This window comes from Zalophus californianus, chromosome 11, assembly GCF_009762305.2.
Source record: "Zalophus californianus isolate mZalCal1 chromosome 11, mZalCal1.pri.v2, whole genome shotgun sequence".
Lineage (NCBI taxonomy): Eukaryota > Metazoa > Chordata > Mammalia > Carnivora > Otariidae > Zalophus > Zalophus californianus.
The window spans coordinates 111559026-111586712 of NC_045605.1; the positions used below are offsets into that span (position 1 = coordinate 111559026).

Here is a 27687-nt window from a genome sequence, read left to right on the forward strand (position 1 = left end):
CGCGCGCACACCATGTACACAAGTGCACATGCATGTGCACACACACACCGTGCACACACGTGCGCACACGTGCTAGGTCTGAGGGTTTAAGGGCGTCCCAGGAAAGTCAGGCATCAAGACAAATAATACCTAATACAACCTTTTAAATGATCAAAATTAATACCAAAAAACCCCATGATGATGGGGAAGTGAAAGTGGGCGGTAGGCTGGGGCAGGGCACAGGCCAGGGCCCCCGAGACCATCTCCCTGAGTGGACCGACCAGCACCCCAGTTCCCTCAGCCCCACAATAGCTGGTACACCAGGGCTCCCCACTGCGGGCTTGCAGATGTTGGGGTGCCCGGCCTGGCATCCCCCACCCTGTGGAGGGCACACGCCTCTCAAACCCAGTCACAGACCCACATTGTTAGCGACGCCCTTCAGCTCTCGGAGGCCCACCCCACAGAGCTGCTGTTCTTCCCGAGATCACAGGCTCAGGCAGCTCAGGATGGCCCGTCTCCAGCCACTGCGCTCGCCGCTTGCCCCTGACCGGGCAGTCCAGGATGCAGGGCTGCACGTCCTGGGCCCACAGATGCGGGGAGACACAGTGCAGCCACCGTGCTCCCCTGGGCGCCAGCCACCAGGCAGTGGCCCACGCGGACCAGCTCACATGCAAACCCATGGACGCACGACACCGGGGACAGGGCCGTGGAGGCGGGAGGGAGGGGGACCGAGGCATCCTCATCCTCCGGAAGGTGGCAACGGGCCATGTGCTTGCCTCTGCATCTTTGCTCACATTTCGTGGGACAGGAGGCAAGAGAGAAACTTCTAGATCCCCCCAACACACACTTTCCGTCCTGAGGACCTGGCACCGGTGTTTTGTTCTCCTTTCTAAGGCAGCCTCTGGAAGGCTAGCCTCCAGCGAGATGGGAGGGCCAGCCCAGAAACCGTGGCTGCCCTGGGGGGTCGAGCGGCCCATCTGGAGGTGTCATGGCTGTCTATCCACGTGTGGGTGTGATGGCAGTGCCAGTGTAGACACTTAGGGGTTCACACCGGTGGTGCATCCACTTGGCAAACTTGGGACGGTAATGTGAGTTAGGAGGGGAAACTGAGGCTGGCAGGGGCAGGCACTGTGTGTGAGGTCTCACCACTGGTAAGTGACTGAGCGGGCACAACCCACTTGTCCACATCACGACGTGGCGAGGCTGCAGAGCAAACCCCCAGCCAGAGGCTGCCGTGCCGCCACGGGCCACCAACCTGCCCAGAGGCTGGAAGGACGCAGCCAGGGTGAGGAGAAGCACGGGCAGGGGGGCGGCCGGGCAGGTGGCGGGACAGTCTCGGCGGGTGCAGCGGTCCTCGGGCACCTGTCCTGAGGGTGTGCTCAGCCCTGGCCGCCACAGGTCTGCCCTGGAGGCCCCAGTCTAGCTGGTGGGAAACGGCCACAAAGGGGCCACGTGCTGGCAGTGGGGGTTGGGGAACAGCCCAGCCAGGCAGACAAACTATGGGTCGAAAGACAGCAAACACTCCAAAAGAAACCGGCTTCCTTTCCATGGGCAGGACGAAATCGCTGAACACACCCAGACTGGAGCCTCTCATTCCGTGAGTCTGTGGCTGCACTCAGGAAGACTCGGGCTCCAGCCCCACCCGTGTGGCTCACGGGCCCTCCCTGACTGCCAGGGCAGAGAAGGTCCTCCAGGGACCCTGCAAATCACCCTGCACAGGCCAGGGCTCTAGCCCTGAGGGCACAAGATCAGGGCTGCCCGCCATCCTGCCGCACCTGCGCCAGCGCTGAGTAGGACTGCAGTGACGCCCCAATGTCACATCTGCACGTGGAGAAATAGGCCTTCCTGCTGAAAGCCGGCCTCACCAAGAGGACCTCATGGTCCAAGGAGAGTCCTCACGGCCGCAGAAACCTCTGCTGCCTCCCCGGGCCTGCAGTCCTCTTGGTGAGTCCCACGTCGGCCCGAGGAGGTGCTCTGCGGCCTCCTCATTTTACAGATGGGGAAACTGAGGAATGGCCCAATCATGTGCTCTCTGGACCCAGGGCCAGTTCCACGGTGCCACTGAGTTGGCATCCTTGGAAGTGGACGCCGTAGTCCGCCGTCCTCGTTTCCTCTCCACTACCTGATGAGTCTTCCAGGAGCCCCTTCTCTGTGGCTGGCCTTGCCCAGGCCCTCGGGATGGGGATCAGAAACACGAGGTCCTTTGGGTTCAGGAGGGGCTAAAACACATGCACCAAAAGGGGCCACTCTGTGAGGAAGGTGCTGGAAGTGGGGAGCTGGTCAGGGGCAGTTAGTAAGACTCTCAAAACCAGAAGGGCTTCAGGGGTGTGATTAGACCACAGCAGCCATACACACTTTAGTGTGAGTTAGCCTGCTATGGGTCCAGCGCAAGTGTCTGGCTTTGGGGAATGCCTGGAGAGCTGTGGCCAGCAAGGGCCCCCCACCATTTACACCCAGCCTTTGCTGTCTCCTCGCTGGGTGCCCGGGGCCCCAGGCTGCCCATGTCCTTGCTGACTTAACTTCTCCAACAATTTGTGGGCATGGGTACTCATTTTGTACCCAGTTTACAAATGGGCCCAGAGAGGTCAGGTAACCTGTGCAGGCCACACAGACCCCCACGCTCCTGACCAGTGTCACACGGACCCCTGTCTCACAGTGTTCCCTGATGCAGACCATGTTTCTTTCCACGGGGCTGAAGCTGGAAAGTTCTTACGCTCACTGACATGAGCTGAAACCCACCCCAGAAGAAATCCATCCTGCTTCCTACCCTCACCTTGTGGTCTCCTACTCATCCTGTAAAACCTATTGCCAAGGTCCTTCCTTGGGGAAGGCTCTCTGGCCGGGCTCCCGGAGCCCACAGTCCTTGCCCCACACCCAGTGGTCTGCAGGGACAAGCCTGGGGTCCTGCAGACCTTGGGTCTCAGCTATACAGCCCTCGCAGGCTTTGCAGAGAGCTCCAGGCAGACAGAGCCCCAGAACGCATGGGGTCTGAGTGCTGGGGTGGGCACCTGGCCTGCCACTCCCGGGCTCACGGGCCTCAGGTTTCCCAGCTTCAGGTGAGGTCCCGGCACCGGCCCCATGTTCTTGGCAGTGCCGACACGCTTGCATGTGAATGTCTGGAGGGTCCTGTCCTCACCCAGGCCCTTAACTCAGCCCCCAGACCCAGCTGACCTCACCCAGCCAGGAGGCACTCTAGCCCCAGAGGCTGGACCCTTCTGGAGCCACCGGCTGAGAGAGTGAACAGGAATCAGACTCTAAATGGTGGTTGAAATGCAGGGACGGGCTTCCAGCATGTTCACTCTAAAGACTAAATTTAGATGCAGGGGGTAAACAGAGCCCAGAAGCCTCCTGATTTGAGAGACCCCCGGGCGCTAAACAGAAGAGCCCGTGTCTGCAAAAACGGCTTTTCCCTCCACTCAAACTTTAGCACAAACAAACGCATTTTGTTCCAAGGGCGAAGAAAAAAAGTCTTAAATCCTCCCCAAACACCTCAGCAGCCAGGCATGGGGCGCCACACTTGGGGGAGAGGGGGGCTCTCACACCAGTGTTGGGCGTCCCCCCCGGGCTGAGGGGACAGGAGGGAACACTCAGCCATTGAGCGGACCCCCCCCCCCAGACGACCTAGAACTGGAGGCTTGGGAAGGCGGGGGCTCCTCATGAAGTCTGGCCAGGACACCGCCGTCCGGGGCTGAATAGCACCCCCCGCGCCACCCCCCCCCCACCAGACTTCATGCCCGCCCAGACCCTCAGAATATGAGCGTATTTGGAAACAGGGCCTTTGTCGAGGTGGTTACGGGAAGCTCTTGCATGGAGATCGTCTTGGTCGATCCGGGCAGGCTCTAAACCAAAGACAAGTGTCCTTATAAGAGACAGGAGATGTGGCCACAAACCCAGGGACGCCTAAAGCCCCCGGAAGCTGGAAGAGGCAGGAAGGACCCTCCCTTGGAGCCTCCGGAGGGAGCGTGGCCCTGCCCACGCTTTGATCTCGGACTTCTGGTCTTCAGACTGGGAGAGAACATGTTGCTCTTGTCTTAAGCGCCTCAGACTATGGGACTCTGATGGCCTCCCCGGGAGATGGATACCTCCACTGTCCCCAGTGCCACGGCCCGTGAACTCACTCATTCGTCCATACAACAGACACTGCTGAGCCCAGATGCTGAGCACACCTGGGGCCATCCCCGGGGCACCCGCAGCCTGGATGGACTCAAGGGTGTCTGCATACCAGCTCCCCTGCAGGACTCCCCCGGCTCTTCCCCATGCAGGGGATGGCCCTTCTCACTTCCTGGTGGCCCAGACGCCCTATTTTAGGGTCTGTCCTGCACATCTTTGAGAATGCGCTCTGGGCTCTGGTCGGCCCCCAGCCCAGCCCTGTGGGGTGAGGGGCGTGGGGGGTGCAAGCAAATCCCGGGGTGGATCCAGTGTGGAGGCCAGAAATGGCCCGGCATGTGACCTTCACCACCCCTTCCCTTGGGTGCCCCAGGGTAGCATCCCCTGGACCGTCTGTCCCCAGCAGAGAGCCTCGGGGCCAGTGCCCCCTCCCACGAGAGGTAAACGGAGCCAGGACACAGAGAACGGGCAGAGAACAACTGCTGGGCGCAGTTGCGAATCACCAAACTAGCTTAAAAGCCCCAATCAGGGCCGGCCCCGTCTTGCGTTTCTTGAGCTCTGTTTGTCCGAGATGCGCCAGGAACACAGCCCATAACTCAAGCCTTGGGGGCCGCTCCTGCCCGGACAGCTGCAGGGGCAGCCGCGGCTATGAATGGGAGCCGTTTGCCCCAGAGCCCCGGGGGGCGGGGGGCCCGGGGCGGCCCCGAGGCGCAGGGCCTGGCAGGAACAATGGCCAGACCAGGGCCCGCAGTGGCCGAGGCTGGGGCTGCAGCTGACGGCGAGGGCTGGGGCACCGGTGCCAAGCTGGGCACAAAGGGGCCGTTTTCCCGGCCGGCGGGCGGATGTTTGCACAGGTGTGGGAGTGGGGGCGCTGCTCTGCTGAGGGCTGGGGGCAGGGGAGCAGCCCGGGGAGGCAGGGAGGGCAGCGCCAAGGCTGGGCACCGCTTATCAGCCAGGCCTCGGGCGATCACCCACACACTTCCTCCTGGTTCTGGGCAGCCTGTCCCCGCACGGGCCCATCACCAGAACTCGGCCCCTCCGCCCACCACCGGCAAGCTCCCTGCCGGGGGCTGAGCCCTCCCGCCCTAACCTGCTAGGGCCTGCCGACCTGGGCCGGCGGGGAGAACAGGGCTGGAACTGGGGCCTTCCCCGGCCCAGAGCTGGGTCAGCATGTCCTTCCCTTCCTCGAGCAGCCTGGCACGGCGGAAGCTTCCAGAAAACACGCAGACGCGCCAACATCAGGGGCCCTCCCTGGATGCTTGGCCTCACAGGCGCGAGACACAGACACAGCAGGAGCCTGTGGTGGCCTGGGGGCCACCGCGAGCCTCCCCACCCCACCTGGACAAACCGGGATGAGTCTCCTTTCTGGAGGAGGGTGAGGAGCCCCAGGAGAGAGCAAGGCCCACTTTTTCTGGAAGGGAAAAGACCGGGGACAGACCTGGCTGTCAGCCCCTGCCCAGCGCCCCTCAGGCACTCTGCTGCCCCCAAGGCCTCACCACAGCTCCCGTCCCTGCCCCCCACCCTAACGAGCCCGGACATCAGCCGCCCCACACCCAGCCACACTCAGCCTGTAATGGGGGCCACAGTTACCCACTCCACTGACCCCAGTTCTGCCCTAGACCCCTCCGGGGCGCCAGCAGGTTGCACCCCAGAGCACTCTGAAGGAGGGAGCGCTGTGTCCCATGGGAACGGTGGGGAGTGTGAAGGCCTGGCCTGTGGCCCACACCCCGTCCCTCCCCACAGCAGCCCTCCATCCGGGATGCACGCTGCGCACTCGGTTCCCAGGCCGTGTCCTGATCCCCGCGGGTGGGGAAGCTACCAGTCACCCCGCGCTGACATGCCCAGAACGCTCCCCCTACGAGGCCAAGCTACGGTGGAGGGTGTGGTAAGGGGCACCCTTCATGCCCTCAACAGTGGCTCCGTGGGCCCACACGGCAAGGACACAGGCAGGACTCAGGGCGTGTGTGGCTGGCGGAGCCTGCACCTGGCTGTCCACAGCAGTGAGTGGTCCTCTGTGGAATGTCCCCCGTCCCTGCAAGCCACCTGGCCTGCCGGGAATTGCCTCCCCCACCGTACGTCCCCCTCTCCCACAGAGGGGCAGCTCAGGGAGCCCAGAGCCACCAGCCCATGCTCCGGGCCTTGCAAGTGCAGCCAGGGTGCTGGGCCCTGCTGTCGTGTGCCCAAGGAGCCCATCTCCACAGGCAGGGGAGCCTCAGGGCCCCTGGGGGGAGCCTACACGTCTCCAGACAGGGCCCGACTACGGCATCTGCAGGCCTGGGGCACAGCCAGAACAGGGGAGCGCTCTTCCTTTCTCACGAGGACCCCTGCCCGTCCTATCCTGGGTTGTTTGCTATTTAACGTCGTGCTCCCTGGCACAGGGATGCTCCTGGCGCCAGGACAGACCCTCCCAGACAGGCAGGCCCCATGCCTGACCCCGCCCTCCCCATTCGGCCAGGGCAGAGGAAAGCTGGCACCACACAGGGCCCCACCTAGGGGCGGGCAGGAGCTCCCAGCCCCCACGCACACCCCGTCGCCCCGTCGGACACTGGTTACACCAGCTCCGAGACATCGAGGACCTCCCGACGGCGTCCTCTGAGCGTGAAGGGTCCACCACGGGGCTCCAGAACCCGGTGCCCTCTGCCCCACTGCTGCCCAGGGCGCCTGTCCCCACTTACCACCCCCCACCACAGGGCATCCGCGTAGCTGCCAAACTCCACTTGGCCCGACTCGTTCACGGCGTCCTTCTCGGCCAGGTACACGAAGTATGAGGAGAAGATGAGGCCCAGGAAGCCGATGTACAAGGTGGTGATGAGCTCCTGGGGGCAGAGCGGGCAGAGGGCGCGTCAGCCGAGCACGCGTGGCGTCCCCGGCCTCCATGACAACACTCCGGACAGACATCACAGGCCAGGGGCCGGCACAGCACACGCTCCGGGTCCCACGACGGTTCTCCGTGAATTCCCGTGTGGTTCCCACGCCCGCATTGGACTTCAGGACCCCTCCACCCCTCGCCTCCGTGGCCGGCGTCGGCCCCGGCCATCGCCCGGAGGGTCAGGCCAGCTTGCCCGGGCTCCGCTGGTCTCCGGCTCAACCCCAAGAATGGTGGCGACGCGCCTTCCCTTCGCCGGACTGTTCCCCATCTGTGGCTTTTAGATCTCTGAGCCTCTGAGAGCCTCTTTTCTCCATCCTGCACTTCTGCCCCTGGCTTCCTGCCCCCCAGCTCGAGGGAGCGTGGCCACATCATCTGCCTGGCAGACATCGCACCCCGTCCTCCCCACCTCGGGCCCCTGCGCCCCACCCAGACCACCCACCTGGCGGTGGATGAACACCACGGAGCCGAGCAGCCTCCAGGTACCTCCCTGACGATCCACGTGCAGCATCCTCAGGATCTGGAGGAAGCGGATGCCCCTGCGGGGGAGACGCCTCTGTGCTCCTGCCCCCGACTCACCCCACTCAGGCACCTCTTACCAGCGCCCACCCCTGGTGCAGTGCCTCAAAGCCCAACTCTGAATCTGCCCGCTCGCCACCATGCAGGCCTTGCTGTCTCCTTCTTGAACACAGGGTCGGGGGCTCAGGCAAACCTGCACATCTCCAAGTTCCTCTGCTTCCCAGACCAGATTCTGGGGAAGGCCCTGGGATCACCCCAGTTCACTGATGAGCAAACCGAGATCCCCAGGAGGTTAGGTCCTAGCCCAAGTCCCAGAAGTGCTCTTGCTGGGTCTCCAACCCGGGCAGCCTAACTCCCGTGTGGGGTCTGAGCCTGCAGCCCCTCCCCCAGCACACCGCCCCGGGCTCTTGCACCCCCAGCTGGGACGGCTTGTAGCCCATTGTACCTGATGGCCGAGGTGGCAAACACCTGCCCTTTGGAGCCCACGCAGAGGACAACCATGGAGGCCAGGACCACGATGAGGTCTGGGGGGAGGGGTGGCACATCACCAGCCAGGCCGCTGGCTCAGGACTGGAGCCTGGCAGTCAGGAGGACAGGGCCACTCGGACGGGGCCCTCTGTCTCAGGCACACCCAGGCCCACCCGGCCCACCTCCGTGCCCCACTCCCAGGCTGCCGGGGCAGCAGACCCCCCCAACACTGTGCTGAGTGCGGCCAAGCCCAGCCCCGCGAGCAGTGTCTGAGGCTCCCTCCTGCACTGCAGGGCTCAGGGGGGTCACCCCATGGCCTCGGGGGACCCTGTCTGCTGGAGCCCACAATGGGGACCCACCCTGCCGGATCCCTGTTCCTGGGGAGGGTGCCCAGCCCGTGCCCGGAAAGCTTGGGGTGAAGCTCCCCTGGGGGCAGGCAGGACTCACCGATGATGGAGATGGGCTTCCGGGCAAAGCGCAGCCTCCCCCAGATGCCTACGTACTTGCTGCGGCAGCCTGCCGACCAGAGACGGACCACGTACTCCGTCCCAAAGAACACCACCAGGACAATCTCCTGTGGGGCAGAGGGAAGTGAGCCGGGGGCCTCCATGGGAGACGCCCAAGAGCAGCAGCTAGCCCGGGCCCTGGTCTGCCCGGGGTGGGTGGCGCCTACCGCACGGTCCACCTGGACAGGCCAGTGGCCCAAGGCCAGGTCCACTGCCAGCAGACACCTGCTGCTTTCCAGACCAGGGCCCAAGGGGATATCCGCACCAAGGATGTCCCCCCAAGGACATCTCGTGTCCTCGCTGGGCCCTGAGAAACCTGGTGCCCTGGGGCCCACGTTCTCCAGCCAGCAGTCATGTGAACAACTGAGCCCCCAGAGCTCAGCCCATACATCCTAATTTGGGTGTTGGAGAACATCCGTCCTCATGGGATGGTTCCTCTTTTCGCCTCACAGCCACCATGCCACCAAGGACACAGTGCCTGGGGACACTTGGCAGTCATCGCTGGGGCCCAGATGCAAGAACACCCAGGGCAGTGGGGGGGGTTGGGCACCAGGAGGAGGAGGGGAGGGGTCTCAGGAGGCTGCTTCCACAGCCAGGGCTCTGACAAGGACTGTTCCCCACGTCAGTCTGCAGTCAGGCTACCTCGAGGAGGGGAAGCCAGAGCACCAAGGGCTCACATCCAGGCTGCAGAGGATGGATGGGCAGTGGACACAGGGTGGTCAGGTGGATGCTGGGTGGTCAGGTGGATGGACAGACAAATGAGGACAGACGGTGTAAGAACCAAGTTCAAAGGGAAACCAGACGACCCAGATGAAGCAGACAGGTTCTTAGAGACACAAGCCTACTAAGATTACTCAGGAGGAAATGGGAAACCTTAGTAGATCTATAACTAGCGAGGAGACTGAGCCAGTGATCAAAACTCTCCCATCGAAGAGAAGCCATGGACCTGAGGCTTCACTGGTGAATTCTACTCAACATTCAGAGAAGAACTAATCCCAATCTTTCTCAAGTTTTTCCAAAAAACTGAAGAGGAGGGAACGCTTCCTAACTCGTCCTGTGAGGCCAGCATTCCCCCGACACCAAAGCCAGAGGAAGCCCCTGGAAGAACAGAGGGGCCCAGACCCGATTCCGAGCCGGTTTCTGAGCGTGTTACAGAGATCCCATGCTATGACCACATGGGAATTACGTTTGGAATGCAAGGACGGTTCTGCATAAGAAAATCGATCAGTAGAATACGTTGAGTTTACAGAACGAAGGGGGGAAAAGAAACGCGGGACCTCCACTGATGGAAAAAGCGTTAAGACAAAATGCCTCATACTTCGCATTGAAAAGAGGGAACAAGTCAGGACTACGAGGAGACCACCTGTACGAAATACACGCCGCATCTGAAAATCCCACAGTAAACAGCACACCATTGACCATAGGAGTTGTAAGGCGGGACGCTTTTCCTCTTCGATCAGGCATGAGGCAAGGACACTCACCCCTGCCACACCGTGTGGCACCGGGCTCCGCACTCCGGCTGGAGCAAATAGACGGGAAAAGAAAGAAAAAGTGTCCAGAATGGAAAGGAAAAGTAAGAGGACCTCTGTTCACAGGGGATACGGCCTTAGGTGTAGAAAACGCCATAAATTCCACACACACACGCACGCGCACCTGTCAGATCTTACTAGAATTCCGCGAGGCAGGGTACAAAGTCAGCAAGCACAAATCAGCCGTATTCTCTCTACCAACAATGAACAACAATCTTCAGAAGAAATGACAGAAACACACCCACTTACGGTAGCATCCAAAAGAGTAAAATAGTTGTGAATTAACTAAGGAGGCCAAAGACTTGCAGAGTGAAAATGGGAAAATACCATGTCGAGAAGTGGAGGGAGACGCAGAAGCGCCGGCGCGCCCCACGTTCCTGGACCGCGCGGGGCAGAGAGGCCAACACCACCCAAAGTGGTCTACAGATGCAACGCCATCTCTCCCAAAACCCCGATGAGTTTTTGTTTTTTGCAGAAATAGAAAAACTTATCTTAAATTCACGTGGAATCTCAAGGAACCCTGAGCAGCCCTAACAAAATGGGGTCTATCCATACAAGGGAATATCACTCAGCCTCATAAAGGAAAGAGATTCCGATGCCTTCTCCAGCACAGACCACCCCCCCCCCCCCCCCCCCCCCCCCGCCGAGGGCGCTGCTGAGGGGGAGAGGCCAGACGTGCTGGCCTCCAGCCAGCCCCCTGTCCTGTAATGCCCCTGAAGTCTGGCCCTGGCAGGGGGCCCCTGCTCCCATGCCCCCCTCTGCCCTCCCCGCCAGGGAGCCCACCATGAGGGGGTGGTGGACACTGTCCCCTGGCTCCCAAGTGTCATTAACCAGGGTGCTTCTGCCATCCGGCTGGTGTTGGGAGCCAGCTCAGCGGATAATGGGAGAAAACGCAGGAAAGTTTACCTCTTCCCTTTTGCAGAGAAGTTCTCCTTCATAATGTGGAATCCCGTAGAGGACGGCGAGAGAGCCGGGGGCGGGGGGTGCACAAACCTGCAGGCTCCGTGACCTCACATGGCTGGCTTCGGCTCCTACCTCGCCCTTGGCTCTGGGGGCAGTGGCCTTGGCTGGAGGCTGGCTGAGCCCACCAGGGCCGGGGCCATGTTCACCCCCCAGCCCCTCTCCCCAGCCCCAGCTCCACGTGGATCTCCTGAATGAATGAATGCAACGTGTGAACAAACCCAGTGAGCAGGCCGAGAGTGCCCCATGCCCGCACAAGGCTTTGTCTTGTTTACGTGTTCCCCGAGAACCTGGCCCTGCCGGGTCACGGTAGGTGGGATGAGCCCGTGGTCAGTGAGGTGCTCACGGGGAACGGAGGGGGCCGTCTGTAGAGTCCGGCGTTTGGCCACCCCCCATGTTCCCGAAGTAGAGACATGGGCACTGGCATCTTCACGGAGGAGGGCTCACCTGGCCGCCAGGTGGTCCCCAAAGGAGCTGTTCCTGGAGCCTCCATCCTAGCTCCGCATAACCACTCACCATCTGGCCCATCACTTTGTGGTTTTTGTTCTTATTTTGCTGGATTTGCTTATTATTTAAATACCCCCTTCAGTTGTGTCCTAAAGAGATTTAAAGTACTAGAAACATCTTATTAAAAAAAAAAAAACTTAAAAAAATAAGTAACTATTAGGGATGGCCGTGTCTCCTCCACCAAATTGCTCTCACACGTTGGGAGAACCTGGTCCGCAGCTCAGAGTTACCCCTGCTCTCCCAGGGCCGGCAGTCTGAGAACACGGATTCCCCTCTGCAGGGCTGAGGTGTAGGAATAATTTAAAACAATGCTAATCCTCAAATCCTGTTTGAGTCTGGAATGCAGCACGAGGCCCGGCTGGCTGCAGGCGGGCTGCATGGGGCGTTCATGGTGTTCAAGCGAGGCCCAGACCCAGGCGGGGCCGAGTTCACAGATGCCATGCGGTGGGCATGCTGGGAAGGACAGGCAGGAGCCCTTTACCGTCGGGAGGCATGAGACCTTGGGGTTGGACGTTCGCTCGGAGACAAAATGACCTCCACCACCGGCAGCCTCGAGTGCCAGGGCCTCAGACGCGGGTGCTGCTTGCTGGGACCTCTGGAGGCTCCCTGCGGTTCAAGCACTCCTGGGGCAGATCTCCCGGCCAGGCTGGCCCTTTGCTATCTCTTGGAGCCACCTGTCCTCTGACCTGGGCTCAGGAAGGCTGGACGGGCTAGCCCAAAGCTCCGGAACAGCAGGGGTCCTGGGATGTTTTCCCAGGAGGTGCCTTGGCCACCCCCAGGCTGGAGGATGCACAGGGGTGTGACTGGGCTTGACCATCCACTTGTGGAGACTGGGGAGTGGGGGGTGGTATGGGGCCTGCAGGAGGGCTGACCCCCGGACGACACCCCCAGTCCACAGCAGGCTCATGGGAGGGCAGGGCCCTCTCCTCCTGGTTCTGGGCTGAGGGAGGCCAGCTTCTAGCCTCAGTGGCCCAGGCACAGGAGGGGTGACCCCCCACGCCTGGCCACCCTCTGTGCCCTGAGTTTTCCCCCACCTGGCAGGGCCATCTGTCCTTGCATACCAGGCCCTAAGCAAGCCCAAAGGTGAACTAAAGGGGCCTCAAGCTCCTCCCAGAGCCTGCCAACAGCTGTTACCTCCCCCAGGCCCTCTGCTCAAGCCACCTCTGTCCCTCCTCACTGTCGAGATAGTGAGGTCAGGGTATGAGGCCCCCTTCCCAGGCCTCACCCCCAGCCTATCCTGAGAGTGTCCCATTAACCCAAGGCAGATCCATACCCCAGGTGCTGCCCTGACCCCAGCCCCCCAGTGCTCTGTGCCTGGGACTTTCCTGGTGCCCCCCCCCCACCAACACACACGGCCCCTCTCCGGGTCCTCATGCCCTTCTCAGTCCAGCTCAAGCCCCCACCACCCCCCGGGAACACCATCCACCCCATCCATGGAAACCACTTGGCTCCCCCATCGAAGACACAGCCAGCCCAGAGGCCCTCTCAGCTCCGCCTGGTTCCTGGGTGTGCACCCGGGTCAAGGATGCAGGCCGGGAGGCTGGGGTGTTGATGGAGCGCGGCCCTGAGCTCTGCCCCGCAGATACAAGGAGAGAGGCTGGGCTTGGGACCGGGATCTCGCCGAGACCACAGTCAAACCAGAGGGACAAAGGGCCCCCTCCCGCCCTGGCCACTGTCACACAGCCAAAGTAAGGCCACCTCCCAGCTGCGGTCAGCATCACGGACGAGGGGCCCATGAGCCAGGGTGGGTGCAGAGATCGAGGTACAGAGCTGAGCACTTACTCAGCCGGAAGCTGAGATGGGGGCCCTGGGGGACGGAGCGGCCGACCGGCCCCTCACCCGTGTCGCCCCATGAGCCTCAGTTCAGGCTGATCCTGGCCTTTTCCTGTGGGTCTCACTGGTGGCAGGTGGTGGGGGTGGCTCACAGTGATGTTGTCTGGATCGTTTACGATGACTTTTACAAACACGGTTCCTAAGCAAGAACCCAATTAAAAAATAGGTAAAGAATTTGAATAGATATTTCTCAAGAGAAGACATACAAGTGAACAACAGACACAGGAAAAGATGCCCCACATCACTCGGCATCAAGAAAATACAGATCAAAACCATGATGAGATAGCACCTCACACCGGTCAGAACAACTGAAATCAAAAACACACACAAAAAACAAGTGTTGGTGAGGATGCGGAGAAAGGGGACCCCTCTTACACTGCCGGTGGGAACGCAGGCTGGTGCAGCCACTCCGGGAGACAGTGTGAAGGGTCCTCAGAAAGTTAAAACTAGAGCTACCCTATGACCCAGCAATCGCACTACTGGGTATCTACCCCAAAGAAACAAAAACACTAATTCAAAAGAACACGTGGCAACCCCACATTCAGGGCGGCATTACTGACCGCCGCCAGCATGTAAGCTGCCTGCCCGGCCGCGGATGGATGAGCGGATAGAGAAGGGATGTTGTATCTACGGTGGAATATCACTCAGCCATCAGAAGGACGAGATCCTGCCATTTGCAACAGCATGGACGGCGCTCGAGGGCATTGTGGTAAGTGGCCACGTCAGCCAGCAATCGTTTGTACGTGGAATCTAAACATACATGTGAAACTAAGCTCATGGACTCGGTGGCCAAAGGTCGGGGGCTGGCGGGGAGAAATGAGTGAACTGCTTTGCTTTTTTAGTTTCAATAAGTGGAATTTTTTAAAAAAGAAAGCAGCGCCGTGGGCCCCAGGGCTGGGGGGTGGGGCTGGGGGGTCGGTGTCTCACGGGGACAGAGTTTCTGTTTGGGAAGATGGGAACGTTCTGGAGACGGGCGGTGGGGACGGTTGCACAACACCGTGAATGTGCTTAGTGCCCCTGAGCTGTGCACCTAGACACAGTTCTGATAAATCGTCCGGTATGTGTACTTTACCACAACTCTGTAAAACGAAAGCAGATTAGTGGGTGTGAGGGGCTGGGGGAGGGAGGAGCGGGGGGGGGGGCAGCTGCCCACGGTTAAGGGGCTTTCCTTTGGGGGGGATGGGAGAGTCTGGAACTGCAGGGCTGTGGTGGTTGGACAACACCGTGAACGCACTAGATGCTGTGTACCTGGAACGGCGAACGCGGTGTGTGCTTTACCACAACATAGACATGCACGCTGGGGGCCCCTCCGTCCACCAGACCCCACGTGTCACCCCACCTGCGGCTGGGAGAGTCACTGCTCCCCCATCCTGGGGCCCCGAGTCCCCACCTTCCTGGCCGCTGCTAGCCCAAAGCCCGGCACCCTGCCGGGTCCCCTTCTGCAGGGACCACAGGGGCAGCGAGGTGCAGAGGGCCAGCCGGGGGTGGTGGCCGTGAGTGGGGGGTCTCTACACTTCCGCTCGCCCTGTTTCATCACGGTGTGGCCAGGGCATGCGAGGCGCTCCCCGGAAGGCTCTGGACCCCGGCGCAGACGAGCCACAGCCCAGGCGCGCTTGCTCCCAGGATGGCACTGTGAGGCCCAACCTGAAATCTTGCTGTTTTGCTGACAGACACCAGGTCCGAGTCGACTGAGGGGAAAAAAGCTCCGGGTCTCACAAGGGTGCACGTGGCCCGCACACCGGCCCACACCTGCCTTCGGTGTTTGGGGTAACGGTGTTGTGACAGCAGATCTGCAAATCCCAAGAGTGGAGATAAAGGGTCCGAAAAGCAGGTGCTTATCTGGTGCCTTCTGTGAGTGCGCACGGGGGAAAGGTTGGTGATTACTCAAGCATTTCGTAACTCTGTGGACCCACGGCACTCAGAGAAGGATGAAGGTCGCTGGTCGCCTTATCTACTGTGCCTCCTTTATCAGCCAGTGGATCCTCGGCGGCGGGAAGATTGTCCAAAGCCCATGTGTTCTGAGGCTCAGCGCTGCCGGCCTCGCAGGATTTAGAAGCACCGGGAGCATCCCCGCCACGAACTGCTCCCATGTGACAGATAGCAGGACGGCCTGAAGGTTAAACCCGCTCAGATTAGCTGAGCTTACATCCTGACTTTTGGGACGGAAAATATTTTTCTTTTGCTAAACAGTAAAGGCAGCCTCACAGACCCTCACTCTTGCCCTATCCCCGGGCTCTGTGATGTTACTACTCCGTTATCTTTACGTGAAACATTTTAAAGAGAGGTGGACGACCAGCCACAAAGGATTAAGTGCCAGGGACTGTGGGGTGGAGGGGCCTGAGGGCCGTCGGGTGGGGGATGAGAAAGAGCAGGAACTGGGGCCAAGGACAAAAGGCACCACCACCTCCCTGGATATGGCCAGCTCAGGGGTGCAGCCGGGGGAGGCTTTGCAGGAGCTCCTGGTCCCCTCAAAGGCCTCCTTGGAGAGAAGGATGCCCAACTGTCCGGGGCAAACAGGATTTCGCTGGGCAGAGGTGGGGGCCCAGAGACCTGGAAGGGGGGTGGTCATGGGGACCAAACCAGGCCACCCACCAGCACAGGGGCATGGGTGACCAGCGTGAGGGTCTTCCCCTTCTCCCCTGACAAGCCTGGAAAACCTGGGGGCCAGCCCGGGGCCAGGAGGCATCCCCACGGGGCGGCGGGGGGGCCCGTGGTCCCTCCAGCAGATCCCGGACGGCAGGCTTTGGGGCCAGCCCAGCTGTTGTGCCTCCAAGTGGGACCCGATAAGCCGCAGAGGGAGGCGGTCTCGGCATTCCCGGGACAGTCATCTGGCCTGAGAGCACGAAGCAGGCGTGCAGGCTGCTCAAAGCACCCTTTGTCTGCGGACCGCCTGTGGTCAGCTGCTCCCAGTGCGCGCCCGCGGTGCGGGCTCCTGGGCCTCCCGGGGACATGTGCTGCGCACAGCTGGGGCCCTCCGGGCACACTTGCCGCCCACCCCGTGGGACGCCAGCCCCACCCTGCCCGAGCCGCCCCACCTTGGGACAGGCGCCACGGCTCAGCCCGGCAGAGGGGGCAGGAGGCCTGTGCTGGGGCGGGGAGCGTACCCCGCCTGTCAACTCCCCCCAGCCCCGCCACGGGGAGCCCTCCTGCCCCATAGGCCCCCAAATGTGTAGCCCCACGACCTTGGTCCTGGACCCCTCTGCTTCTTGCCTGAGGTCCTGGCTCCCCGAGGTGGCCCTAACAGGGTCTGCTCCCTGCTCCAGGCAGCCTGTGGGCCAGGCCCCGAGCCAGCCACCGGGAGGACAGGGAAGGGGGCCCTGATGCCCGAGGGGAGCTCGGGGCTGGGAGAGAGGGGTGGGCCCCTGAAAGCCCCCACTCCCCCACAGGACGGCAAGACAGAGCATCACCGAACCCCCAGGGCAGGGACCCCAGTGGGCCGCTCAACCCTTCCAACACCTGAGCGTCCTCATCTACAAAATGGGGGCCTGGGGGTGTCCACCTCCTGGGGCATTTGGGGGCGCTGAAACGAGAAGAGCCCCTCGGGTCTGTGGAAATGCCACGGAAGGACCGTAGGACGGGTGGCACTGAATGGGCTCAGGATAGAGGGGACCCCCCGGGGACAGGTGGGGGAGAGGGCGCAGCGTGGAGGGGTGGAGAGTCCCCGGCCTGGTCTGGGCCTGGCGCGCCAAGGCCTGCCCAGCCCCGTCTCAGGACCCCCCAGGCGGCCTGCGGCACAGATGCCCCTCCTGACCTGACCCCCGACCCTGTCTGAGGCACCCCAAGCTCTCGACACCCCCATCTGGACCTGATGTGTCTCCCTGGCCTTCCCAGCCTCCTGACAAGGGAGTGGGACTCATCCCAGCCCAGGGGACCCCTCCCGACCTCCTTGGCCATCTCCTCAAGGCCGAGGTCTGCCTTCGCTCTGGAAGCACGGTCCCGCGCTGGGCCCTAGCAGAGCACCCACCTGGGACTCAAAGGGGCCAGGGTGGGTGCCACAATCCAGGGGGCCGAGGGACCCAGGGTCAGACACTACTTCCCTGTGGGTGCGATGTGGGCCTCCACCCCCATGTAGGTCTGAAGCCATGGGTGCTTTGGGGACCCCATGCAGCCTCTCCTCAAGGGGCCAGCCACCCCAAATCCCCATGAGGGCCCCGTGAGGAGGTAGAAGCCCCCTGCCTGGGGGTGGAGAGCCTGGACAAGCCAGCCACCTCGGGTGCCACCCTACCCATGAAAGGTTGTCATGGGTTTGGGGACGACTCAGGAGGTACTACTGGGCCACTCTCCCCCGAGAATGAGCCCCACCCGCCAGTTGTCTGGGATGGCCATTCGGCAGGCCAAGCAGGAGAGGCCATGACACTAGTTCCGTCACCATGGGGACGGACGTTCCCATCTACCAGCCGCCGGGCCCGGCGAGTGCGCAAGAGCTGCCGTCCGGCCCCCTGGCCTGGTGAGGGGCCATGGCGCTGCCCCCCACCTCAGTCACTACCCGAGCGGATGGCTCTGGGGCAGCCTGCTCTCCAGGCTGCCTGGGGGTGCAGTGAGGCCCCAGGGGCCCCCCACTCCTCGGCCCCCTGGTTGGGGTCAGGCCCCAAGGCTCCCCTTGAACCACCATCCCCAGCCGCACCCCTGGGCTCAGTGGCTGGTGGGGCCGGGCCGTAGGCGTCCTGACTCGCAGACAGGTCACCTTCTCCCGGCCTGGGCTTCCTGGGGAAAGATCGGTGGAGGCCAAACGGTCTTGGGGGGTGGAGGAGGCAAGAAGACTCGAGGACGAGTTTTGAGCAAGGGGTTCCTGCAGCCAGGTCTCAGGCTGGCCCAACCACAGGAACCTCCCCAGCTCCGTGTCGGCCTCCAGCAGCTTCTTCCTCTGTCCAAAGCTCTGCAGGTACCTGCAAACCCCCCTTGGCTGTCACCTGTGGCACCGCAGAGGGGTCTGAACCCCACGACGATGTGCGTATTCGGGGGGCTGGGGGGGTGAGACCAAGAGAGAACTCGGCCACACCCGTGGCCCTAACATACCCTCGGGCCCATCATCCTTGGATCGCAGGCTGCCTGGCGCAGCCTCTGAGGAAACGCTGCCCAGCGGTCACCCTCCCTGCCCATGGACTGCGTGCTGTACCAAGGCCACCTCCAGTCACTCATGATTCCGGTGGTTGGGCAAGGTGCCCTGGTGCTGGGACCCGGCTTGCAGTATAAGACCATGTGCCAGCATCCCTGGAGTGCTTAAGCACTACCCACTCCCCCTGCCCCACCTGGGTGCTCCCGAGGTTGGGAGGTGGACTGGGACCCAGCCCAGTCCACTCCCGGACACCTGGCTGTGGTGGGGGAGGCAGACGTGACCAGGGAGTGGCCCCCCAGGGGCAGTGGTCTTCTTCCTGCTCAGAACGGGCTTCTCACAGACTCATGAGGCAGCTACACGGCCCCCAGGCTCCCCTGGGGCACCTGGCAAAGAGCAGGCACCTAGAAGGTAGTCTATGAATACATGCGCGCGTGTGTGTATAATGTACGCATTTTACCTATTATTTGCTTTTAACGAGTGAATTTCCAGCCACATGGGGAGACAACATTGCCACACAAGGAAGCCACTACCAAGTAACCGTGGGCAATGGTATGAGGACCGCAGGTGTCCACAGTCGGTGCTGGGGATGGGGGCAGGCTGGGAAAGTGCTTCCTACCACACAGGGGGATTGACTTTCCACGACCCTACATAGCATGCTCCCTCCACGTTCATCTCCTATTCGTCCTGATGGTGACCGAGGAGAGCGCTGCTTAATTCCCAAACGGCGGGGCCTTTGTGGTAAACTTGCATCTGTTTATTTCTAGTAGTATTGGGTTTTGATCACAGCCAGGTACATCTCAACTTCTCAGAACGTGTTAGGTGATTCTTCCCAGCCAAGTGAAATGATTGGTTCTACCGGTGTTCCGTGGGCATAAGGAAAGAGAACATCTCTGTTATCACTACAGTTACAGTGCTGGTTGTAAAGTTGCAATGCTCCCGAGATTCTTCGCCGCTCCTCCAGCTGTATCTGGGCTCTATGCACCAAAAGAAGGTGGCCAAGGGATCATGCCCACTCTCCAGGCCTGCCCACTTCCCGTCCTGGGAGCTGAGCTGCGGGGAAGCCGGGTGGAGCCTGCTGCCAAGGTCAGGCAAAGCAGGGAGGGGCCATCCCCACAGAGCCCTGCCCACACTGTGGATCAGTGAGGCCCTTGGGACAGGCGTGTGGAGGCATGGGGTTTGGGGATGCTTGTTACATGGCTGTAGGTAACAGGGACCATTGTTTTAGATTACTGTTAGAGCCCACTGCAACATGGACTGTCTACATGCCCACATATTTTGTGTTCCCAGAACTGTCCTATTCTCAGAGGTGCATTAAAGTTTAACCTGTTTTGCCCTGCATTTCCAGTAGCTTTCGTTTTACCAATTCTTTTTTTTTTTTTTTTTGGCGTTTGACACATCAGGGTTCACAAATACATCTCCTCCAGAAGCCTCGTGTGGGCTTGTCTCGACGCAGAGACAGACACTGCTCACCCTGCTTTTGTGTGTACTTGTGGGGCATTCCTTTGGCCGTTCCTTTGTTTTTCAACTGTCCGTCATTAGTTTGCTTTGCTGAATTTCCCTCAACGTATTTGTTAAAAATAAAAATAAAAACCTTTCTCAGAGTCCTCTGCTTTTTAATAGAGGTATTCAGGCCATTTACATTTAGTGTAAAACTGGATACACCCGGTTTGATTTTTCCCATCCTACTATTTGGTATTTTATGTTGTTGTTTCTTTCATTTTCCTTTGAGGTGGAGAGGTGGTCAACGTATTACCCCTTCCCTCCTCGTTCCTGAGTGTGGACGCTTCACTAAACTGTTTCGTTCCATCACTGTGCCCTCAGTGCCTGAAACTTGTAACCACACCTGCTCCAATCGGAAGAGCTCCCACCATAGTTTCCCCTACGATGGCTTCATCCCCAGAGAGACAGGAATCTGTGTGACTTCATCTCCTCCCTGTCCCTTCACCCCCATCAGTGGCTCTCCAACATTACTTCTATAGACTTCATGAAACCCTGCAACCATTTTCAAGAATTCCTGAGCACAGGGACCTCTCTTGTCTCCCTTCCTCTGACCAGGCCCCTGGCTCTGAGCACAGCACCAAACCCAGGGTGCAGGCCAGGAGCCACTGGACCGTGGGTGACAAGAGTCCCTGAGGGCCACCAGCCTCTCATATCAAAACAGGATGGGTCAGAATGACCCCCAAGATCCCCTGCTTCACAGTCCCACCCCACTCCCCTTGTCCAGACACCATTCGGGGCTGAAGTGTGCCTCCCCAAATCTCATGTGAAGTCCTGAGCCCAAGGACCAGCTAATGGGACCTTATTTGAAAATAGGGTCTTTGCAGATGTAATTAGTTAAGACCAGGTCATTACGGTGGGCCCTAACCCAACATGACTGGCGTCCTAACAAACAGGGTGTAGATGGGCACGTGCAGGGAGAACACCACGTGGGCATGGCGCAGAGATGGGATGATGCATCCATGAGCCAAGGAACTTCGAAGATGGCCAGCAATCATCAGAAGCTGAGACAGGTCTCCTCTCACAGCCTCAGAAATAATCCACCTGCCTACACCTTGAACGTAGACTTCTGGCCTAAAGGGAAAAGCATGGGTGCCTGGGGGCTCCAAGTTATCATCAAGGTCAGACCAAGGGCTGGACAAAAGTCCCTGCGGGTGTCCGTGTCACAGCCCCCAAAGCTTTCTCCTCCTGGGAAGGGGGTCCTGCAGGCCTTGGTGAGACGGTGTCTTTCTCTGCATAGGCGAACACCGGCCTGTGCCTTCCCCACGGCATGGAAAAATCTTGGCTCTGAAGACAGAACCCAAAATGCTGGAAGAAGCATCCCAGGCTGACAGTTAGCAGAAGCAAAGGCCCGGGGGCAGAAGAAGGTGGGTTTGGGGGGGGGGCGGTGTCCAGTGCTCTGAACAGTGAAGAAGGCAGGTGGGGCTTTCTGGAAAGCAGGTTCTGAACCCCCCACTGAGCCCCACCGCGTGGCCTTGGGGCTAAGAGCTCCGTGAATCACACTCGGGGCCTCTGGGGCTGAGAGCTCTGTGAATCACACTCGGGGCCTCGCGCACACAGGAGTAGCTGGGCGGGCCACCCTGCAATTTGTGGTAGGGAAGCAGGAGGCCCAGAGACCGCCCGTGCCCGGCTGCAGACACCATTAGCCGCCCAGCAGCCAGCTTTACACGTATTTAAAGCAAATCCCCCGTCTTCCCCAGACAGGGCTATTTCCGTCTATGGGCCAGCTAAATGGGGTTTATTTTCAGCCCCGGAACCTCACTGCTGAGGGCCGTTAGCCCCAGCAAAGCTCCACCCCTGTGATGGCCACCTTAGCCGGCTGGGATGGGGGGGCTGGGACGGGGGGGGGGGGGAGGGCGCGTAGTTTTATTTGCTGAGCGCCTGAGCTTCTAAAAATGACTTATTTAAGAATTTACCCAGAACAAGAAGTTTACCAAACTGAGAGAGACTCGGGGATGAAAACCCTTTCTAATTATCTGGTGGAAGTGCTGAAAGGTTCTGCCTCGGTTTGAATAGTGTTTACTTTAGCAGAGGCTGAGGGGCTCCAAGGACCCGGCGGTCGGGGGGCTGCCACCCCGGGGGAGGGTGGGCAGGCCCGCGTCTGTCATGGTTCTTTGCAGGGTGCGCGTGCGGAGGCCCCGCCGCTCTGCGTCCCGGCGGCCGGCTACCCCAGTCGGCCCTGCATGTCCAGAGATTGTAATGACAGGCGGTGAATTTAAACAGTTTTTTTTTTCTTTCAGGAATGTTTTAAGGGATTGAGAGGAAATTGTGCACGGATTTTGCTGTTTTAAGAGCTAATATGTGAACAGCTTCAGAAGGATGTATGTTGTTTTAGGGCTGGAGTTTACAGAGTAAAAGCGTAAGACAAAAGCAGACGTGCCGTGAGCTCCAAGGGCTGTCTACTTGAATTTCATTCCTCTGAGAAGGGGTGGCCTTTCCCGAGAATGGGGCTGGAAGGAAACAGAGGAGGTCTGATCTTCGGGCCCCCGCTGCCTCCCACCGCGTCCTGTCACCAGCGTGCCCGCAGGCGGTGCCCAGCTGGGCAGCCAGCAGCGAGGGGCTTGGGAGAGGGCTGGGAACAGCTCTGGGACACCAGCCCGTGCCCCCTGTCAGGGCACTGAGGAGGGTCCCCTGCCTTTGGACGGCCCTCGAGTGCCCACATCCCAGCCCACGGGTAATGGTCATGAGATGGGTGGGGGTTCCTGCTCCTCGGGGGATGAATATCAGAGACACAAGCTACCCCAAGTTTCTCGGGAAGAAATAAACAGAATAGCCCTAAACCCGTGAAAAAAATTAAATTTCTAACCAAAAACTTTCCCACAAAGAAAAACCCAGGCCCGATGGCTTTGCATGTTCTGTCCGGCATGGAAGCGAGCCCAGCAGCCCCGTGCTAACTCTTCCTGAATCACGAAGCAGGAACACTTCCCAACTGGTTATCTAATGCCAAAAGCAAAGACATTATGAGCAAACAAACCACAGACAATATCCCTCATGAACACAGATGCAAAAACTCGACACTAAATTTTAGCAAATCCAATCCAACAATATTTTTTTTAGAAATGCATCATGACCAAGTGGGCTTTATATTAAGAACCCTGGGTGCGTTTCCTATCTGAAAATCACTCGGGATTGTTCACCATATTAACAGAGCAGAAAGAAAGAACACATACAATCTTCTCAAGGATACAGAAAAAGCCTCAGATGAAATGCAACAGCCGGGCCCCCAAGAGCCACTCTTCCCAGCAACGTAGGAAGGGATGGAGATTCCCTGGCTGGTTCAGGGCACCTATCAAACCCACAGCTTGCATCACACCTCCTGGCGAGAGGATAAACATCCCCCGAGACCGGGAACCCGATGAAGGGGACTACTCTCTCTTATTTACTAAATGTCATCGTGGAAGCCAGGGCATCAGGCAAGAATGAGGAGCAAAAAGCACTGAGATTGGAAAGGAAAAAAAAAAAAACAAAAAACAAACAAACAAAAAACCCTGACTTTGTTTGGGACAACACGATCGTCACCATAGAAAATCCTAAAAAATCTACAAAAAAAAAAAAAAAAAAAGCTTCCAGAACTAATAACGTTAGCAAAGCCATAGGATACAAGGTCAACATGCTAGCAACAAACAATGCAAAAGTGAAATTGAGAAAATCGTACCATTTCGGTGTCAGAAACATAAAATAGTCACGAACCACACAAATTATGTGTGAGATCTGCGCCCTCAAAACTGTAAAACACGGGTGAGGGGTATGTAAAAATATCTAAATAAGTGCAGAGACACATCGTGTTCAGGAAGCAGAAAAGCTGAACGTTACAAAGACGTGCAGTGGACTTAAGTGTATGGCCGACTCGCCCCGGCCCTAATCAACATTCAGGCAGGGGTTTCTGTGGGGTTTTGTTTTGTTTTTTTTTTTTGTAGAAATTAACAAACTAACTCTAAGCTTTAGGTGAAAATGCAGAGGGTTAGAATTGCCAACATACTTTTGAAAATGAACAAAATTGAGGGATTAACGCAGCCTGATTTCAAGGCTTACTATGAAAGTCACATTAATCAAGACAGTGTGGCAGTGGAAGGACAGATTAGAAAGTCCAGAAGCAGAGCCACGCATATGGTCAACTGATTTTCATCAAAGGTGTCAAACTAATTCGATGGAAAAACGGCACTGGAACAATTGGATAACCACATGCAGGAAAGATTTAATACCTGTCACTGCATATAAAATTAAACTTGAAATGAATCACAGATATAAACACAGAATGTAAAACTAGAAAATTTCTACAGAAATATAGAAGAAAAGTCTTTGTAACCTTGGATTAGGCAAATACTTCTTAGACAGAATACAAAAAACATGAACCTTTAAAGGAAAAAAAAACAACAAACCCTGAAAAATTGGACTTCGTCAAAATTAAAAACTTCAGCTCTTCTGAAAGACAGTGTTAAGGAGCAATGAGAAGCCACAGATCCGGGGAGAGGGGGTAGGTATTGGGAAAACGCATGTCTGACCATCCAAATCTAATGTCTAGATTTAAATCTCGATTATAGGAACCGGTCCGATGATTAAGGTGGGAGAGAAGCCGCGCCCTTGGTCAGACGGTGTGCGTGTGTGCGTGGCTAATGAGCCCAAGGCTCTGGGTGTCGCTGGTCACTGAGGAAATGCCACCGAAACCGTGAGGTACGGCCATGCGCCTGCCGCAACAGCGCGGACCGGGCGGTTTTGAGCGCGGATGAGCCCCCGGAGCGACCGAGACAGTGCTGCGTGGACGGGAGGAACGCAACATGGAGCAAACCGTGGGAAAGAGCTCATGGTTTCTGAGCAAGGTCCGCAAGCATCAACCGCACCGAGGGATTTACCCAAGAGGAATCAAGGCATAGGGCTACTCGAAACCTGTATGCAATAATCAGGACGGCTTTAATCATAACAGCAGAAAACTGGAAAGAGCTCAAATGTCCATCAGCCTGTGAATAGATAAACAAACTGTGGTACATTTTATCCTTTCCAATTAAAAGGAAACAAAGTAGTGAACACAGGCCACAACATGGATGAAGCTCAAATGCATTCTGCTCCGTGAAAGAAGCCAGACACAAAGGCTCTGTACTGCAGGATGCCTTTCATATGACGTTCTAGAAAAGGCAAGACTATGGGGACAGGAAACATCCCTGATTACCAGGTGCTGGGGGCGTGGGGGCGGGGGGAGCTGCCAAGGGGCACAAAGGCACTTTCGGGGGTGATGGGAATGTTCTAGAGGGTGACTGTGGCCGTGGTCGTGGGACTGCAGACATCTGCCATGACCTGCTGACCCGGACACCTAGAGATGGGCGGTTTCACTGCTGGGAAGTTAGGGCTCCGTAAGCTCAAGTGGAAAACGGGCAGAAATCGGACAAACAATGCAGCCCGCCTAAGAGATGTACAAGCAAATCGATCCCCTTGTAAAAGATGAGTTAACAGTAAAAGGAGAGATGCGCTAAATCAAAGAGTTGGTTTTTGGAGATTTTTTAAAAAATATCCTGAGTCCAAAATTGACCCCGAGGTGCCCAGAGTGGACGCCTGGCATTCAGCAGGCCCACCAAGCTCCTGCCATCCGGGACTTGTGTTGCTGTCCCGGCTTGCCGCCTCCCCCCCCCCCCCCCCCCCCCCGCCCAGGAGGTCTCCTGCGCCCCCATTGTCCTCCTCGGCACTTTTTCCGGGGACTGAGTGCAGCATGCCGTCCCCTCGAGTCTTGGTGACCACCTGCCTCCACCAGTCTTGTGCTCCATCGAGAGCTCCCAAGGGCGCCTCACACTCAGTCTGGCTCATGTCCACGCCCCGGGCTGGGTGCACAAGAGACACTTGGGAAACAGGCATCCACAAAGCCCCACGACTGGATCGTGTCCAAACCTCATGCCTGAGACCCCAACCCTATTTGCAACCCAATCCTGGGCTGAGCCCAGGGCCACCTGCAGCCTGCCCTGCTGCCGGGGGGGGGGGGGTCCTTCAGGCTCCTTGCAGCAGCTCCTGAGCCGTCCCCCACCCAGAAAGCCTTCTCCACCAGCCCCAGACTCACAGCCCATGTCCCACTCGCCTTTGGGGGATGTGGACTCACACGCTGGCTCGGATTCCCACCCTGGCACTCCGACCTTGGGAGGTACATCCCCAGCCCCACTGGTGAGGGCTCCCGGCTCACTCCAGGCGGCTCTCCAGCCCCCCACCCCACCCCACATGCACACTCAGAGTTGCTCAGTAGGGAATTTGCAGAGTTCTGAGCTTTCTGTGACCTTCAAAGTATGTTGGCTTCTTCCATCTTCCACCCACACCATTTCACTTAATCCCTAGAGCGACCTGACGTGGGGGCGGTGGGGTGATCGTTAGGGTACCCCACATGGAAGAAAGCCACAGTACTGGGGGCTCTTCCTCTGTGGAGACCCCAGCACGGGGACCAAAAAGGCTCATTGTTTGGGGGGGACCCAAGTGCTGGCGAGTGAGCGAGGGTGAAGGGACAGTGGAGGGCAGACCTCCCGGTGGAAGTGACACACGAGCTGCAGCTAGAAGGACGGGAGGGTGGCGCATGGTGAAGGCTGGATATGAGGGAGGCCAAGTCTGGGAGGCGGGGCTGGGGGAGCCGAGCAGGAACCCTACCTCGAGGGGCTTTGTGGGTCACAGGGAGGGCTGTGGGTATCCCTTCAAGCTTCCGGAGAGTTCTAAACAAGGCAGCGACCAGTCTCATTCGCTTTTTGAGGAGGTCTGTCCTGACCGCCATGTCGTGGGTGCCGGTGAGGCCTGGCTGAGGGAGAGAGCCAGGCGGGTGGCCAGCACGCTCTGGACAAGGGGTGAAGGGAAGCCCATGTCCAGAAGCCACAGGGCACACGTGGGCCCAGGGCCTTCCAGACACACAGCTGCCTGGGACCGAGCCCTGTGGCACCAGTTTGGAGAGCCCAACCTCTAACCCCAACACAGCCAAGCCCAGACCTGTCCACAGGAGGTTGTGGGGGTGCCCTCACTCTGGGGATGCTCAGAGCACAGCCCAGATCATGGCCAAGGAGCGTGAAGGCTTACGGGAGACAGAAGGAGCAGAAGTGCTGGCTGGCTCGAGGCCACTGACCGTCAGGGCCCAACCTGCCTGCAAGGCCGAGACGTGGGCCCAGGACCCCACTTCTGGATGCACCTACTGGGGAGTCAGATGGCGGCCCTGGCCTGACCAGCCCAGGGCACACCTGCACACCAGGCAGGAGCCTGCACAATGTGTGTGGAGATGCCGGGAGCGGCGCCGGTGCAGAGAACCCCAACCCTGGGGGCCGAGCCCCACCGCCGGCGCCGTCTGCTTCTGAGGACCTGGGGCTTGCAGGGGCTCAGGGTTGGGAGGGAGGCACAGAGGGGCACAGAGGGCCTTCAGGGCAGTGACACTCCTCTGCATGATACAGCACGTCCTTCCACGTCGGTCAACACCCACAGAAAGTGCACTAAGAGTGACCCCTAATGTAAACTGTGTACGTGAGTGAACGGTCACAGACCAACGTCGGTTCATCGATTGTGACAAATGCCCTGTACTGACGCGTGGTGAGGACAGTGGGGGACGCTGGGGCGGGGGATGGCAGGTATTCGGGACCTCTGTACTTTCTGCTCAACTTTTCTGTAAGCTTAAAAACCCTGGGAAAAATAGTCTACCAGTTTTATAAAATGAACGCTAAAAAGAAGTCCTTGGCACACACCCTGCCCATTCACGTCCACGCTGTGTCCCAGCAGCTCTTGCTGTCCCGGTGGGGGGAGGGACGTGGGGCCCACACAAGAAACACAGGCACACTCACCGTGCAGTTTTGTTCTATCCTTCCCCAGGCCCGACTGCCTTCCTGCCCTGGGGCCAGCAAGCCCCCTGCCTCTGGGGTCCCC

The 27687-nt window shown here is 59.1% G+C and overlaps 1 protein-coding gene across 8 annotated transcripts in view; it reads right to left on the reverse strand.

The window, feature by feature from the left end:
- KCNQ1 (potassium voltage-gated channel subfamily Q member 1) overlaps positions 1–27687 on the reverse strand; it is a 320398-nt gene that overhangs the window by 228535 nt on the left and 64176 nt on the right. For all 8 annotated transcript variants that reach the window (XM_027579589.2, XM_027579586.2, XM_027579585.2 and 5 more), the window contains exons 3-6: positions 8387–8513; positions 7917–7995; positions 7395–7491; positions 6762–6902 (exon numbers count right to left, since the gene is read on the reverse strand). In XM_027579589.2, the coding sequence (XP_027435390.1) occupies positions 6762–6902; positions 7395–7491; positions 7917–7995; positions 8387–8513 (444 nt within the window). The remainder of the gene's footprint in view (positions 1–6761; positions 6903–7394; positions 7492–7916; positions 7996–8386; positions 8514–27687) is intronic.